The following is a 17,936-nucleotide window of genomic DNA, read 5'->3' as shown; positions in this document are numbered from 1 at the left end:
AAATTAAACCCAAGGTAGAAGAGGAGAAGGGGTAAGATTTCCCTGGGTATCTTACTGTACTGCTTGAATATTTTATTAAAAGAATAAATTAATTTTTAAAATCCAATTGCATTCAATAATAAAAATATACTCTTCAAAGCCTTTGATCTAAATTCCTACTTAGACAATATGACATTACACTGAAGAACTACATGGGTATTAATTGACATCAACTGACAACTGAAAGAGCTAAATTCTGAGGGCGACTTAAATGTCTATCATCAGAGAAACAATTAAGTACATATTTACATGCATACGTAGCAATATTCTGCAATAATAAAATGATTGAGAATTATATGCTTATGGAAATAGATAATTTTTAAGGATTTACCGTTTTATTATTTCTTACATTGTGTGTGGATTTGTGTTGTGTGTTATGAGTGCACATGCATGTCCTAGCATGTACATAGGGGTCAGAGGACAATTAGGAATCTCTCTACCACCTAAGCCATCTCACCAGCCCAAGGAAATATTTTAATGAAAAGACATAAGACATAGAGATTTTACTAATACACACCAGGGAGGGGGGTGGGGTGGGTTGTGGTGAGTGTTAATTTGGAAGACAACCAAATTAACCAAAATTAACTGTCCAACAGCAGAATTACGGATTTAATTTCTTTATTTCTGAACATTATTCTTCTTATAAATTAGAAGGGAGAACAAAAGCTATTCTGTTTGAAAAGTGAGGTGGGTTTAAAATATGTATTAAATATACATAAATAAAAGGAATCTATAGGTTTAGCTTCAGTAACAGAACCAAAACTGTAAGTAATTACTCTTTTCAGAGCTAACCATGTATTGTGTGACTTTCCCTGTAAAGTTTTTATTCACCAAAGATAATATTGAAAGGGTAACAACAGATAAAAGGAATAATTCCACCCAAGACCAACGAGGCAAACCAATGAGTTTAACTGGGGTTACTCACAGGAGCACGGGTGACTTACATGCAGTTACACCACCAACACAAGTACCTCCCCTCCCCACAGCATTGTTCTCTTTTGTTTTGGTTAGTTTGTTTTTTTGAGACAGGTCTCTCTATATAGCCATGGTCATCCTGAACTCTTGACATAGACTATGCTGGCCTCTGCCTACTGAATAGGTGGGGTTAAAGGCATGTGCCACCGTAGTGGCTCCCACAGCAATTCTAAGTAATTTACAGCTCCTCAGGGAGGGGAGAGTCTCATGAGTAACCTGACCCCTTCCATGAAGGAAAGGTCTTGTGCAGGCTCCAATTTCAAGACTGCAATGACAGATCTCATGCCTGGAAGACATAGTTCTTAGTATCTCTTCCTTCAGTTCCTGGTTTTTTGTTTTGTTTTTTTCTGTCCTCCTGCACAATGTCCCCTGGGCCTTGGAGAGGTGATATTACCTTATCCTAGTTAGGGCGACACACATTGGGCTGCTATGCCACACCAACCGTCACTTATTCTTGGCACTCTGACCTCTGGCCACTGGATGGGCTCATAAGGCTGGTTCATGCTACATGGCCTGGCCCAGAACCAAGGAGGAAATGGGACCACGCTCTCTTCTGCTGTACCTGCCATTAAAGTTGGCTCCCTGGGTCTGATAAGCCACAAACTGGCATAATACCAAACACCCTAACACCTCTCCATGACCACACCTGGCTGCTGATCTGGGGGAACAATTTCCACTAATATACTACTTCCAGGCAGGAAAATGTACACAGCAAACTCCACCCTGTCCATCCTTGAGACAAGCAAAACCATCTTCACCTGCATACTGCTCTAGCTCCATATCCATCTATAGTATACATAATGCTCCTGGGACCACCTGAAACCAAGGTGCACCTACTCCTATATCCACCCACGCCTAAATGGTCTGTACATTAGTAGGGACCAATAACTTCCCTGACTGAACAGTGCACACCTGCACAAACCTTGGCCACTCAATTGGGGAGTGGGTAGGACAGTTCCTGACCCAGCAGATCTTCCTCCTCAGAAGCAGACAGAGTAAGAATCATGTGTATCTCTTTCATCCTTTTGGTGAACTGTTGTACAGGCTTTAAAATCTTCCCGAAGCCCAGAAGCACAGCACTGGACTTTCTGTTACAATCTTTGTATTCCAGCTACTCACAAATCTTTCCATATCTGCTTTGAGTGACCCAAACAGGACCTTTTATCTTTCTTTTTCTCCTCTCTGCTTGACATTTTTAGCATTTTACTAACTCAATTCACATGCAAGGCTAAGTCACACAGATCCTCTCAGAACCTTTCCTTCTTTGTAAAATCATAACCCACCAGCCCCCCCCCCCCCCCACACACACAAAGCCCCCTTATGTGTACCAAGGTTCTTGCTTGGTTAGCTTCCTTCTTAATTCTCAGGTGAACAGTCTTCTTACTGGGTCCAGGTACTGAGCACACATACAGCCTCTGTCATGCTCACTTCCTCAACACCATTTTTACCTCATTTTCTTTCTCTTCACTGTTAAATATTCCCACTGAGGCAAGAAAGAAACACCGAGAAATTAATAGGGACATGAGAGGAAAGGACCCTGTCATCCCAGAGTCTGATTAACGGCTCTTGCCATCAGGGAAGCCAAGTATTCCTGAACAATTTGAGATTTCTTTCATATACAGATATTTTATGTTAAAACAACAGTGAGCCAAGGCTAAGTCCATGTGACCTTGGGTAAGGTCTCATCCCTTTCCCCAGACACTGCTGTTAACAGTAAAAATATGCCTCCTCCCAGTATCCCTGGAGGTTAGACTTTGATGTTGTTGACTGCAATTATATCAGGTATCCCTCAGGAACCATTCAGTAATAAATAAGACAGTGCCTTTAAGCCTCCCCATAATCCTGTATGTAAGCACTGTAAAAACAATGAGCTACATACAATTCCCCCTTGAAGAGCCCCTATCTACTTTTGACTTTCTTCTGAACACCTTTTTCTCCCAATCCTCTTACTTAAACTTCTACTAAACTATTTTGAAACAATCTCCAACTTTGCTTCATGCTGGCTAATCTTAAAGTTATTTTCAGCGTCATAGCCATGAATACTAGTTTGGTCTAACTAAGCTAAGAGCCCTAAAGCTCTACACAAAGTCCTTGTTCTGCTGAGAGTGACAGTGGGGAGCTGTGCCTCCTTTACCTCTACCCCAAAATGCTGACACTGTGTATTCCGAGTTTTTGGATCCCAGGAGGAGCTCTTCAGCATATCTAATGTGTAAATTCTTTCTTATTCATGCCTAGCTTAAGAAATGGTTTATTTCAACTTCATCCAATGTACCACCAGATCAACCTATGTTCCTGCTGATTCCCCCTTTCAGGAGCAAACTCTTTCTGGCAGACAGCTGAGCCTCAGTTTCACACCTTGTCACCATCATCCATAGCCAAAGCCATGCAACTGGTGCCATCACTTCCTTAGAACCCCATCCCACATGTGCTAAGCACTTTCATTATCTCTGGTCTACCAGCCATCTGAGACATCCCCATGTTTGACGTCAAGAGGCCTGACACAGAGGCAAAGGACCCATCTGGATTTCCCACCTTCATCTGCATGTCTGAATCACTCCCAGCAGGGGCTATTACTGCAGCAAGAAGGGACAGCACTGTGTACCATGTGGAGGAGGGACAGCACTGTGTACCACGTGGAGGAGGGACAGCACTGTGTACCATGTGGAGGAGGGAAAGCACTGTGTACCACGTGGAGGAGGGAAAGCACTCTATACCCCCTCAGATGCTCAATCCTCAAACATCTTAGTCCCCGTTGCATGTTTCATCCCTCAAAGCAGAAAAGCAGTGTTCGTCCCAAACTGACCTTGGTTTATATCCAGCTGCTTTAAGCACGAAGTGTTGCACGACTTCTCCTAAGAAGTCTAATTCTGTTCACCCAGACAGAGAAGGCAACAACAAATCAGAAATGAGCCTACCCAAGTCTAGTTTTGTAAACTAATTGGTTTAAGTGGGGTTACTTACAGGCGCATAAAGCAATTTACCTGTAGCTGTACTGCTCAAGAGTCTACCCCAGGGAGGGGAGAGAGAGGCTCCAGGGCCTTCCGAGTCCTCCTCCCCTTCCAGGAGGATCTCCAGGGCCCTGTGTCATCAGAGCGGTCCTGATTTCAAGCAAGTCATATCCAGAGGACAACACCATGAAAGCATGAAAACATCCTGGACAGAACCTAAGATAAAAGTTATTATTTAAACTTCATAGCCATTGTCTTCTCAAGGATTCATATGGGTACTTTTCTTGCTCTACTCTCTAAGCAACTCCACTGTCACGTAAGGGTACTGCCTTAAGTATTCATTAACTCCAAAGTCTATGTCCAGATTCCTCTTTGGGGCACTGAGTGAATCTGTTTAACAGATATTTCTTCCTGGATGTTTGACAGACACCTAAAATTCAACACATTAAAACTCCACTCATCACCTTCCCCACAAGCTTAATCCTCTTCCTATTTTGGCTATCCATACTCACAGCCTTATCCTTGATTCACCTCAATTTTCCTACCACATCTAATAAATCAATGAGTGCAACTGGTCCTTTTCTTCACTCCCTACCCAAGCCACCGTCACGCCACATCTGGATTATCACAGTTTCCTAAGCAGTTCCCTACAGTCATTTTGACTGGGTTACCAAACCATCTCTTTAAACTGGCTATCACTCTCTGCTTAAAAGCCCACACATGGTCCCCACTGCCTGAGAAGTACAAAGTCCAAAACACAATTTTCTTTTTAAATTATTCATCTCTCATATATTGCATCCCAACCATAGCTTAGCCTCCCTCCCCCGTCCCCCACCTCTCCTCCAGATGCAACTCCTCCTCCATTTCCCTTCAGAAAAGGGCAGGCCTCCCGGTTATAACATCAAGTTATAATAAGTTTAGGCACATCTCCTCATATTAAGGCTGGATGAGGCAACCCAGTAAGAGGAAAAGGATCCCAAAAGCAGGCAAAGGAGCCAGAGACAGCCCTGGCTCCCACTGTTAGGAGTCTACAAGAACACCAAGCTACACAACCATGACATATATGCAGAGGACCTAGCTCACACCCATACAGGGTCCCCGATTGTCGGTTCAGTCTCTGTGAGGCCCTATGAACCCAGGTTAGCTGATTCTGTGGGCCAATTTCTTATGGCGCCCTTGACACCCTCTGGTGCCTACAATCCTTCCTCCCCCTCTTTGGCAAGATTCCTTGAGCTCCGCCTAATGTTTGGCTGTGGGTTTCTGTATTTGCTCCCATCAGTTGTTGGATGAAGCCTCTCTGATGATAATTATGGTAGGCTCTGGTCTACGAATACAGCAGAGGATCATTAGAAAAATCATTTCATTGACTTCCTTCCTTCATTTCTTTTTTGTTGATCGTGTTTGGTTCTATGCTAGCTCTCTGGCACAACATAATTTTCAAAAACACACTTAGGTCTCCAAACAACAAACAAACAAACAAACAAACAAACAAAAACAAAAAAACCCAATTCATTTATTTTTATTTCATGTGCAATGATATTCGGCCTGTCATATGTCTATGTGGGGGAACTGGAGTTACAGACAGTTGTGAGTTGCCATGTGGGTGCTGGGAATTGAAACAGTATCCTCTGGAAGAGCTGCCATCTCTCCAGCCTCTCCAACTTTTTTTAAAATGCCTATCTCCCCACCTCTCACTCCTCTGTAGGATTGGCATGGGGATTCTATCCATTGTTTCACCTTACCAAGTTTTTCCTTCACACTTCCGCACAGGCTACTTGGTGGCTCCAAAGATGGGAGCTAAACTTAGCCTTCTCTTCTTAACTCACAAGATCTCAAAATTACCTCAAAAACAAACATGTAACAACTTGACTAGTACATATTACTGTGCTCCCTTTCAACCAGACTGTAACTCCTCCCATGTGAAGAAATTCTGAGTGAGGTATTGCAGTACACTCCTATAATTCCAGCACTTGGGACACTGAGCAGCACTTGGATGACTGGGAGACTCTGGAGAACTAAGAGAATAAGGCCAGCCTGGGCCATGTGGCAAGACTTTGACAAAAAGCAAAGAGGAGGCTGGTGGTGGTGCACGCCTTTAATCCCAGCACTCAGGAGGCAGAGGCAGGCGGATCCCTGTGAGTTTGAGGACAGCCTCATCATACATAATGAGTTCTAGGACAGCCAGGGCTGTTACACAGAGAAACACTGTCTCTAACCCTCCAGCCCCAAAAGAAGCAAAGAGAAAACAGGAGAGGAGAGGGTTAGCTAGAAAGAGAGAAACAGGAAGAAGAAAGGAGGGAATGAGGGAAAGAAATACTTCTGGGGCTACAACTGATGATGCCACCTGTCTAGCTGCTCTGTCACTTTCCAACCCCTAGTCCCAAACAGTCACTGCCCACAACTGGTGCCACCTGCGCGCTCTCCGCTGGCCACTGTACACACCAGCATAACTTCCTCCCTTCCTAGTCACACCTGAATGTCACCCTGAGCCCCTAAGAGTAGACTGGGTACTTCTACGGCAACCTGTAAGTTTACTCTTTTGCAGTTTTACCCTAATATAATGCCTGCACTTCTCAAAAGTCTCTAAATTTCCTAAAGAGTTAAGTCACCAGCTGTTCAGCAATGAATCACCAATATCTGACACAAATAGAACCCAACAAATGATTGACTGCCTTTGAACACCTACCAAATACATTATAGGAACCAATTTACAGAAAGAACTATAGCAATAGAGTAACCAAAATGAAATGCCAAATAATCAACTGATGTAATTTTACACTTAAAACACCTGTCAGTGAGCAAAGTGTACCTGGTTCTGTGTTTGACATCTTCCTTGGAATCAGGTAGAGTCATCTGTTAAAGCACTAGGTGAAGCCACCACAGTGATAACAAGCATTAGCAAGTGTATCCATCCTATGCCCTGCCTGAAACCTCCATGAGTCACTACTTTCTTTAGAACAGAAGCCTTCAAATCATAAAAATGCTTCACTACTACTCCCTATCTTCCTCAAATACAACTTACTTAATAGAAACCACAGCACTGACAAGTTATCTATTAAACTCCTTCAGTGCTCTAGAAAGCCTATAAATTCAGGTATATGCAACATGGGGTGGAGGCCCCACAGAGTTCCTCTTTATAGGAGTAGTTGTTAATTCCAGGGCTATAATGATGTTATGGATTTTAGAGAAATAGGTAACTGAGTGGTAGTTAACCTAAATAATCATTCACATAAGGTAAGTAAACCACAAATTCCATGCCAACGTGGATTCTGAGATCAGTTATATCTCCTTTAATTCCAGAAGTATGGGTAATCCTCATACAGACTCATTTGTAAAGTGCATTTTAAAAGCACTAATGTTCTCAATGGCTCTGTTTTCAAAGAACCTGAACAACCCATTTGGATTCCAGTCTGCCTCTGCCTTTGTTTCTTCCAGCTCTGTTCAGGGTATTGATCCAGCCAGCCTAGCAACCTTTGCTTCTCATGCTATTTTTAGAAGGCACCGAATTTCTACTCTTCTATAATATGCCTCAAGTTCTTAATTGCAACAACATTTAACAATTTGCAAGTATGAATTTCAGGTGTACACACATGCACCTGTCACCATTTGGCAATGTGCCAGCAGCTGAGAGCAACTGCTGCCCTAGAAGAAATCTATACCCTCTCCCCCATAAATACTCACTGGAAAAAAAACAAAGGATATACAAACATTAACTAAAGGTACACTGACGTAGTTACATAATAAACCAATGCAGAACAAACTATATTTTGTGGGGTAATGAGTGAAGAGATGTTGGACTTTCTTATTAAGACAAAATAGGATTTCTGAGGCTACACTTTAGAGCCATATCAGCCAGTGTGTGTGTGTGTGGGGGGGGGTGGTTCCAGCCTGAGACATCAGATGGTCTGAACTGACAGAAGCACTTGTATGGATTTAATATTTCAGAATCACTGTGACAGACCATGGTGTGAGCACTGCTCTAGACTAAGCCAACCTAACACAGCCTTGCATACAAAAATCACAGACACTAGTCCTAAACAAGTTACTATAGATACTCAAAACCAGTGCACAGCTGCTTTGGATGACTCAGAAATTCTAATCCCAGGTTTATACCTAAGAGAACTGAAAACATATCCACAGTAACCCATACATTCAAGTTTATAATAGCATCATCCATAACAGCCCAAGTGGAAGCAATTCAAATGTCCAACTGATGAATGTGGTATATCCACACAATGCAATATAACTTAACCCCAAGAAACAGGCACTTGGCTTCTTTATAGATAAAATGTTCTGGAATGGGACAGTGTTAACAGTGACACAGCCTGAGAATACAGTGAGAAGGTTGAATTTTATAGATCACACCACGGCATCTTATGACAGCAGCAGGGGCTCATTTGGAGACCTTAAATTTTTTAGTGTGTGTGTGTGTGTGTGTGTGTGTGTGTGTGTGTGTGTGCGCGTGTGTGCGCGCGCATTCATGCCTCATGTGAGGTGAAAGGACTTCAAGGAGTCAGTTATTTCCTCCCACTATGGGTCTAAGGGTTCTGGAGATGGAACTTAGGTCATCAGGCTTGCACAGCGAGCATTCTTATCTGCTCAACCATCTCTCGGCCCAGTTTGGGACTTCTGACTACCGTTGTGAAGAATACTGAAAAATCATTGACACCAAAAAGTCTTCAAGTATTAATGTCAAAATAGTAGGTGATCGGGGCTGGAGATGAGAAGGTTCAGCAGCTAAGAGCCGAGTGCGGCTCCTGCAGAAGACTCAGGTTCATTCCCAGAACCATATGGTGGCTCACAACCACCTGTAACTCCAGATGCCCTCTTTGATCTCTGAGGGCACCAATACTCATGTTTACATACCCACCTACGCACACACACATAATATAAAAAACTAAAAATAAATTGCAACAATAAGTGAATGTTATCAATTAGACATATCAGACACTTCTTGGGGTGACAAAGAGTATTGTAGTAACTTCTGAGTAATGAGGAGATGGCCAACATCTATCTCAGCTAGTATGAAGATCAATAGTATATTTAATTTCTAGCAGGAGCTAAGGACAGGAAAAAAGTAAAGCAACTAGAACTAGATTTAATAATAAAAAGGCACTGTAAAGAAAAGGTATCACCAACCACAGGGAATAAAGTATCACCAATTTGGCATCTATCATTCCCACTAACAAATATATCACATTTCAAATGTTTATAAATCAGAATTCACAACTAAAAATAACTCTTGAATGGTCTACAACAGTCTATTTTTCTTTACTATTTCTTTTTTCCTACCTGAAATCCAGTATAGGAGAAATCCCGACCCTACCTCTTGTATCTCCACACATCAGAGCACCAACCAGAGAAATTCCACTAGTTCCAAACCTTTGACTAGAGAAAGAATCTCACCCATCTCAATCTGTAGTCACTGCTGGCTTCCACAGAATGCTAGCTCCAGCTCCCTGTGAGGCCAAGCCAAAGTGGAACAGTCCACTAGCCAGAGCTACAGGCAAAGCTGAGTTAGTTCAATGTGGCAGCTCCATATGCAGAGAAATCCTAAATCAGACCCCTGCATCTGAGAGGCTACCTTAACTGCATGGTCAACAGTGCTCTGATGAAAAGCTGCTACAAACACACAAATAAGCTGTTTGGTACATGTAGATAAATACAGCTCCACTGACAAAATAACAGAGACCTTATCACAGCCAGTGGGGCTTAAACTACTACACACAGCAAGGCACAAAAGAAACTAGAAAAGAAAATAAGGCAGAAAAGCACCGAAGAAAAGCCTATACCAACAGGGCTTTGCAGGGAACAATAAAAAAAACAAACAAACATGCTTTTGGGGGCTGGAGAGATGGCTCAGTGGTTAAGAGCACTGTCTGCTCTTCCAGAGGACCCAGGTTCAATTCCCAGCACCCACATGGCAGCTCACAACTGTCTGTAACTCTAGCTCTAGGGTATTTGACACCCTCACACAGACATACATATTGGCAAAATATCAATGAACATAGAGTAAAAATAAATAAACCATTTAAAAAAGCATACTTTTCCTATTCCTCTCAGAATGACCTGACGAGCTCTTCTCATCTTCCAAGAGTCAATCAAATACTGCCAACTCAAAGAGTTTTTCTGGGAGGTGGTGGCGCATGCCTTTAATCCCAGCACTTGGGAGGCAGAGCCAGGCCAGGCGTATCTCTGTGAATTCGAGGCCAGCCTGGTCTACTGAGCAAGATCCAGAAAAGGCACAAAGCTACACAGAGAAACCCTGTCTTGGAAAAACCAAAAACAAAAAAACAAACAATCAAAGTTTTTTTCCATAAAATCCCAAAGTAATTCAGAGCTTCCTTCCCTGCATTACAATAATAACATTATTATAGTGCTTATTAAAATTGCTATAATTTTTGACAAGTTTGTTTTCCCAGAAGATACTTCCTCAAATTGTGCAATGTTTCATCCACCTTTGCCTTCCCAATGCTTCAGACAGTGGCATACAGAAAGACCCAATAGATAGCTCAGTGAATGAGTTTTTCAAATCTTGGAAGGTTCAGTCAAAGTAATAGCTCACATGAACAAGTTCCAAATGAATTAATTTGCCAACCCTACAGCTAAGAAGCAAACAAACAGAAAATAAAAGAACATGGATCCTAAGCATCAAACCTGAAAATGACTTAAACAAGAGCTAAAAATGCACTACTCGATGCCACATAGGTAAGACATGCACCATAAATACTATGCTTGTCTCTTCCAACCCACGCCCCCCTCCCCAGGGTTTCTTTGTGTAGCTTTGGAGCCTGTCCTGGAACTCGCTCTGTAGACCAGGCTAGCCTCAAACTCACAGAGGTCTGCCTGCCCCTGCGTGCACCACCACCACCTGGCTCCCATCACATTTTTAAAGGGTTGTAAAGAACACTCATTAATACACATCCAAAGAATCAAAACTACAATAAACCCTGAATCAAGAGTCCCTTGTGCTGGTTCCCAACAACAGACCACCATAGGAGCAGGAACTAACTAACCCAAGGCCAAGGTGGCAAAACCAATGGTGGACAGCTGTTTCATCTTTGGGAATTGCCCCCTCCCCCCTTTTTTTAAAGAATTGATGAGAACCAATGTTAAACATGAGTAGGATGGAGAGAAAGCTTAGTGGTTAAGGGTACTTGTTGGTCATGCAGAGGACCTGGGTTTGATTCCCAGTACCCACATTATGGCTCACAATCATCCATAGCTTTAAGCAATCATGTATGTGGTGCACATTCATACACACAAAATAAAATTAAAAAGCACAACAGGCTAAAGTAGAAGGACTGCTTAAGTTCAAGACCAACCTGAACTACAGAGTGAGTTCCAGGTCATCTTGGGTCATATAAACCAGGAGATCCAATAGTATTTGAGGTGTCAGTGGCAGACAGGGATGCTGTCTGGAGTCTTATTAATTATACGAAGCAAAGTGGTTAAGGGCATGGGCTCCATTGTAGCCAGGTGTGGTAGCACACGCTAATCCCAGCACTCAGGAGGCAGAGGCAGGCTGATCTCTGTGAGCTGCAAGCCAGCCTAGTCTACAGAGCAAGTTCCACAACAGCCAGAGCTGTTACACGGAGAAATCCTGGGGGGCGGGGGAGGGGGATATGGGCTCCAGAGTACACATATTGCAAGGACATTCTCAGGTCCTAACTGACATAGTACTCACAGGACAAATCTGCTTACCTTTCAGTTTCTTCATAATTGAACTGAGCATAATAGGATTGATTATTCTTATGAAATTAAATAGATAAATGTAGAGTGCTTCAGCCAGAACCTAGGCTTAATCATTCAAAATTTAGCTGCTATCATTATCTCTCTCAACTGTTTTCTGAATTTTCCACAAACATGGCCCAAAGTCTCCTGTCTCTCCCTCCCTTCCCTATATTCTTTGGCCCACTGAACATAACTATATCAGATTAGGAACACTTTTGTGACACCAAGTCCCAGGGTGTCTCAAGTCCCAGGACAAAAAGCAGAGGCAAGAGTTCAAGACAAAGCTATACAGTGAGACTCTTACCCCTCCCCCAAAATAAATAAAACAAAACTTCTGTTCCCCCTAACCCCCAGAAAACTTGGTCCAAGTTGATTTTTCCAATTTACACACACACACACACACACACACACACACACACAACTTCATTGTGTTACTCTGTAGCCTGGACTAGCCTAAAACTCAATTTTCCTGCCTTAGCCTTCTAAAAGCTGGGATTACAGGCAAGCAGCACCACTTCTGGAGAAATTAAATTTTTTAATTCTATAAATACCCAATGACTATAATGAAAATATAAAATCTTAAAAACAAATTTTGTGTCTTGAAATTTTCCATTTTTTTCCCAAACTTATATTTGGCTGTCTCAATTCTACAAAGGAAATACAGTCGACTTAGAAAATGACCCCCCACTTGGCCCTGCCTTCCTACCCTCCCACGTCCTCTGCCCCTAAGGAGTACTTCTTTTGGTGTTAAGGAATGAAGGACACTATCTCATTTATGGCACATTTAAAAATGAATTAATTCAAGATGCACTGCTTACACATATTGTAACTCTATTAAAATCTGAAATTAGCATGATTATAAAAGGCCCTTTATCTTCGTATATAGTCATGCTTGAAATAATGTACTTCCCCATACTCTGCATTCCTCACAATGTTGATTTTTATCTGGCATATAGTATACAAGAAGGGTAGTTTTTACTAACTCATTATGCCAAAATTATCAAGCTATTTCATAAATTTTAATAATTTAACAAGCTAATTCCTCTAGTCTAAATTATTTTACTAATTGCTTATATTCTGTTTACTGGACAGCTGAAAAAAAAGTTTTTATGTATTCATTTTAACAGCCAAATATGTCCAAGCAAAGGTATCTCCATTATTTAATTTTAATGGAGGGCTCTAGATTCTCTTCAAAGTGTTATTGCTTGTCCAAGTTCTTTGAGGATTATGACATTTCAGTGGCAGAATATATCACTAATTTGAAAGTAAATCAATACCAAAAGCAAATGACTTGGTCATCTTATTATAAAAGATTAAAATAGGGCTGGTGAGATGGCTCAGGGGTTAAGAGCACTGGTTGTTCTTCCAAAGGTCCTGAGTTCAGTTCCCAGCAACCACATGGTGGCTCACAACCATCTATAATGGAATCTGATGCCCTCTTCTGGCATGCAGGTGTGCAAGCAGACAGAGCACTCATACAATAAAAAAAAAAAAAAAAAAAAAAAAAAAAAAGATTAAAATAGTCACAAGTGTTATACCAAATCTAAAAATGCATAAACATATGCTTCACGGACATAAGATCAAAAATCTCATAAATAGAATATAGCACTTTACTAGTCTGGCCTTATGAACAAGCCAAACTGAAAAATATTCCCTGTGGAAAACAAAAACTGTTCTAATTCTAAAACTCTCTTGACATTTGATTCACTACAAAAAATACAAAAGTTCATCACAATAAGCAGAATCATTAAAAGTTGCTGAAAAACCAACCCAAAAGATTACAGCTTTAAAAAAAATTCCCCCAGGGGCTGGAGAGATAGCTCAGAGGTTAAGAGCACCACTGACTGCTCTTCCAGAGGTCCTGAGTTCAATTCCCAGCAACCACATGGTGGTTCACAACCATCTGTAATGAGAGCTACTGCCCTCTTCTGGCCTGCAGTCACATATGTTGTATACATAATAAATAAAAAAATCTTTAAAAAAAATAAATAAATAAATTCCCCCAAATGCAAATATTCATTTGTAATTGCCATAAATAATTAAGAAATACACACTAACACCAGCTGTTTTTAAGATATGCAATTTCTTCTGAAATTATTCTTAACAGCCTAGATGAAAACCTACCATCAAGATGTAAAAAGTATTTAAAGTACCTCCCTCTATATACATTATATACTTAAAAACCCACAATCAAACACATTTGGATATTTTATTAGCATAAATTGGCAATTTATGAAAACAGAATTGGTTCCTTCACAGGGATAAAATATAAAAATCACTAACATTTTTAAAAACACGACAGACTGGTCAAATGTACTACAATAACAAATGTCTTGGGAGTGGAGATTTTATGACCATGTCCCAAACTACGTGATAATGAGGGATGGAAGAATGCTTTAATCCTTTGAAAAATATGCAGCAAATTCAGATGATTCCTTTATAATTCATTAATAAAATGTTGACAAAACAAATATAGTTAGACAAGAACCAACAAGGGCTCTGGACATCATTCACTGCTTTATCCACTCTGCTAAAAAGGACAGTTAAAGCCAAAGGGCACCCAGAACACCAAGTTGTCCACCCCGCCTTCTGCCCACAGCTGCATGGTTTCATCGCTGCACAAAAGCACTGAACACATCATAGGAAAGTTTAATAAAGAGAAGTGTTTAATAAACAGACACTTCCTTTTCCATTATCTAGACTACTAAAGTATTTATAAATAAGCTCCCTTGAAAGAACTCACGGCAGCTTTAACAGTTTCACTTTGTAGTGCTTATGCAGTTCTGAATATGAAAAAAAGTCGTTTTCTAAATAGCGAAATAGCAACTAGTCAAACAAGGGATGGTCAAGAAAAGCTATTTCTAATATATCCAAAAAATTATATAATAAGCTATGACAATCTTTCCAATAATTTCCTAGTGTCAAAGGCAACAATACCTATTTGTACAAGAGGAAAACGGGAAATTAAAAAAATTTCCTCTCCAGCTAAGAATGACTTTCCCTTTTGTTAATATTACAATGCAGTCATCTACTGACAAAGGAAAAATGAGCGCTTAAACCCGGCGGTGGTGGCGCACGCCTTTAATTCCAGCATTCAGTGGGCAGAGGCAGGCAGATCTCTGTGAGCTCGAGGCCCGCCTGGGCTACAGCGCGAGATCCACTACACAGAGAAACCCTGATTCGAAAAGCCAAAAAACCCCCAAACAAACAAACAAAAAAAAAAAAAAAAACAATAAAACAAAAAACAGAGAGAGAGAGAGAGAGAGAGAGAGAGAGAGAGCGCTTAAATTTACTGTTAAGAAGCAAAACTGACAGCGTTGCCAGTCATAGGTTTAATTCCTGTTTCTAGGGGAGAATTTTGAAGCATAAAGACTTCACTGACAGCTGATAAATTCTGGTTAAAGAGCTTGCACAACATAGCCCCTATCTGTTACTTGCTTTTTTCCCCCCACACTACCCACTCTGCACCAAATCCCCATTGTTCTATATAAAAACTCGCAGCTAATGACACCTGAATAGCAACTGCTACATTTACGTTACATGGAACTCTCCAGACCCACATTCACTCGCTGCCTTCTTTCCCCCAATCAAATCCAAATTTGGTCATCAACTGCTCACAATTGATAAGGGAAAAAACGATCCCAGCCTCTATCCAGACTGATGGATGTCACTCCAGAGACGGGTGAGTTAGTCACCAAAAGGTTACCGTAATAAATCGACCAAAGGAAAACATATATATATCTCATATATATATATTCAAACTGACATTTTATAACGATTTAAAAAAAAAACTGTACTGTACTGAAATCCGTACAAAGAGGGTACACTGTCCATGAGACAGACGGTCCTTCTCCCGCTTGCACGCAGGGCTCCTTGCGGGTTTGGATTCCTGGGACACCACTTCCTCCCCACAGCAGGCTGGTCGGGGCAGAGGCAGAGGGGACCCCGGCACCCGGGCCGGGCCACCTGCCTCTCAGCTTCGAGGTCTCCCGCAGCGACAACCCACACTCACCCATCTTTCCTCTTCGCCTTGTAGACGTGCCCGTAAGTGCCTCGACCAACTTTGCAGCCCTCGTATTCAAACAGGTCCTCGACCCGCTCCCGTTCGCTGCTCAGCTTCACTTTAAAGTCATAGTCCATTGTCACGGCCTCCGAGGCCGGGGTGCTGGGGCGGGGAGGGGGGGTCGAGGGCCGCGGTGGAGACCGGGCCGCCGCGCGGCAGCCGCAGCCCCCGAGCTACGCCCGCCGGCCGCAGCACCAGCCCGCCTCGCTCACGCGGCGACGGCAGGGGGGCCCCGCGCGGGCGCCGGGGACATCCAGGGGAGCGCCGGGCGGCCTCCCCGCGGGCGCGCGACGACAGCCGCCGAGGGACGCGCTGGGGGCGGGGAGCAGCGTCCGCCCTTGTCCCCGCGCTCCCGGGGCGCCGGCTCGCGCGCCGCTGGCCGCGCGTGCTGCTGTGGGCGCGGGGCGGCCACGGCTGGCTCTGCGCCTCGCCCGCGCGCGTCCGCGCCTCACCTTCTCCCACGCGCGCTCGGGCACACTCAGGCTGCCATCGGCCCCGACAGACAGCAGCGACGCCACACAACAGCCGGTAGCTCCTCCGAGAGAGGAGGAGGAGGAGGAGGAGAAGGAGGGCGGGCGGGCGCGGAACGCGGCAGCCGCCGTCGTAAAAACGTCGCGAAGCCTCGCGCTGACTCCGCCCCTCCCTGCCAGCGGCTCAGGACCGGGGCAGCCACCCCTTCTGAAACGAAAGGGCCTCGCTCAAGCCGCGGTGCGGAGCTGCTGACAGACTTCACCACGTGGACCAACCCTGTCGGCGGAGCGGCCAGAAAGTGCAAGGCTCAGAATGCACGGGTGGCTGTGTAGCCGCCTCTTCCACGACGTCGCGAATTCAGAGCGTGGCATGATGGGATTGGTAGTCCATCACGCAGCGAGTTTCGGCTGCATGGAGATTATTTTTTTTTTCCAAAGCCATATCTCTGCAATCTAAATTAGCCCATATAAGCTTAGCAAAAGACACTCGTTAGTGAGGGGGTTATTTTGTATTGGAGTCACTTCTGAATTCCAGGATTTAAGCGGGATTATTGCTGCCGCCCACCCCCCAAGCCTCCAGGTTTTTCCTAGTACAGCCTCTACCTGTCTCTAAATACTACAGTAAACTGCGTAATTGTATTTATAGCTTGTCTTCCTTCATCTGACGGTCTATCTCATGACGTTCTCCGAGCTTAGGTGCTAGGCAAGCGTACCATTATACTTTCAGTCAGGTAAAGCTGTTCGCACATAAGTGAAGATTGAACTCTGATTTTCATTTAAATCTCTTGACACAAAAATAGTTATCACCTCGAAGAGAATGGGAGTTTTTTTTTCTAGAGCCAAATATGAGTGGCCACGCTTAGAGACATAGATTTAAGTTACCACCGATTCCAACTTGGTAACAGTTTAATGAAATTTTTATACCTAGAGAACAACTTAAGTGAAGGGGCTGGGCTGATGGCTAGATTGAGAAAACGCTTGCCATGTGTTGTAGTTTGATAAACACCATGTCCACACACAACTTGGGGAGGAAAGGATTTGTATCAACTTAACAGGTTAGCCTGTCATCAAGAAGCCAAAGCACCACTTTTTTGTTTGTTTTTTGAAGTCATCCATGTTTCTGTGTGCCGGTAATACTAATACTAGAGAGGCAGAAAAGGTAGGATCTCTGTAGCGGAATGACCAGCTGGTCTTACTGAAATGGTGTGCTCAAGGTTCCATGACAGCTATCAACCTCTGACCTCCAGACACAGGCAAACACACATATGCTTACACCTGCACACATATGTGCATACACAGAACACTTACACACACATTAGTGGAAACATCAAGTAGGTTGGTGATAGAAAAGCAAGAACGTGTCTGCTATGGGCCTTCCATGTCCTCTGATGGCCAATTCTTAGCTTTTGGGTTGGTGGGAGTTAATCGTCTGTTTATGTATGTATCCCTGAAAGATTTAACTAATATGAAGATGTTAGGTTACAGAGATGAGCCTTTTCGGTGGCTAAAAATAGCCTGAGATTATTTGTCTTCCAATCTGTGACATTCCAGCTCTCCCCAGCTGTGGAAGTTTTAATCAATCCCACCTGTAAAATATTTCAAGATGCAGATTTTTTGTGTGAGGGGGGGGGGCTTCAGTTCACAGCTCCCCCCTGTTGGCCAAGCTCCTTTGGTATGTGGAGTCCTAATGTGTTATGTCCCACCCTG

General features: G+C 43.0%; 1 protein-coding gene across 8 annotated transcripts in view; it reads right to left on the bottom strand.

Moving 5' to 3' along the window:
* The window catches only part of Cdk8 (cyclin dependent kinase 8), a 65,684-nt gene extending 49,391 nt beyond the window's left edge, over positions 1 to 16,293 (bottom strand). For 3 of the 8 annotated variants that reach the window (XM_037198507.1, XM_028862062.1, XM_028862060.1), the window contains exon 1: positions 15,709 to 16,023. In XM_037198507.1, the coding sequence (XP_037054402.1) occupies positions 15,709 to 15,836 (128 nt within the window). In that variant the 5' untranslated portion in view covers positions 15,837 to 16,023. Of the gene's footprint in view, positions 1 to 15,708; positions 16,024 to 16,211 lie in introns of those variants that run through there. The other 5 variants (XM_037198509.1, XM_037198508.1, XM_028862063.2 and 2 more) reach the window with 5 other exon arrangements.
* Positions 16,294 to 17,936: the final 1,643 nt, after the last annotated feature.

Source organism: Peromyscus leucopus, chromosome 23, assembly GCF_004664715.2.
Source record: "Peromyscus leucopus breed LL Stock chromosome 23, UCI_PerLeu_2.1, whole genome shotgun sequence".
NCBI classification, from domain to species: Eukaryota; Metazoa; Chordata; class Mammalia; order Rodentia; family Cricetidae; genus Peromyscus; species Peromyscus leucopus.
The sequence above is the reverse complement of the archived record's forward strand: the minus strand, read 5'-3'. Positions and strand labels throughout refer to the sequence as shown.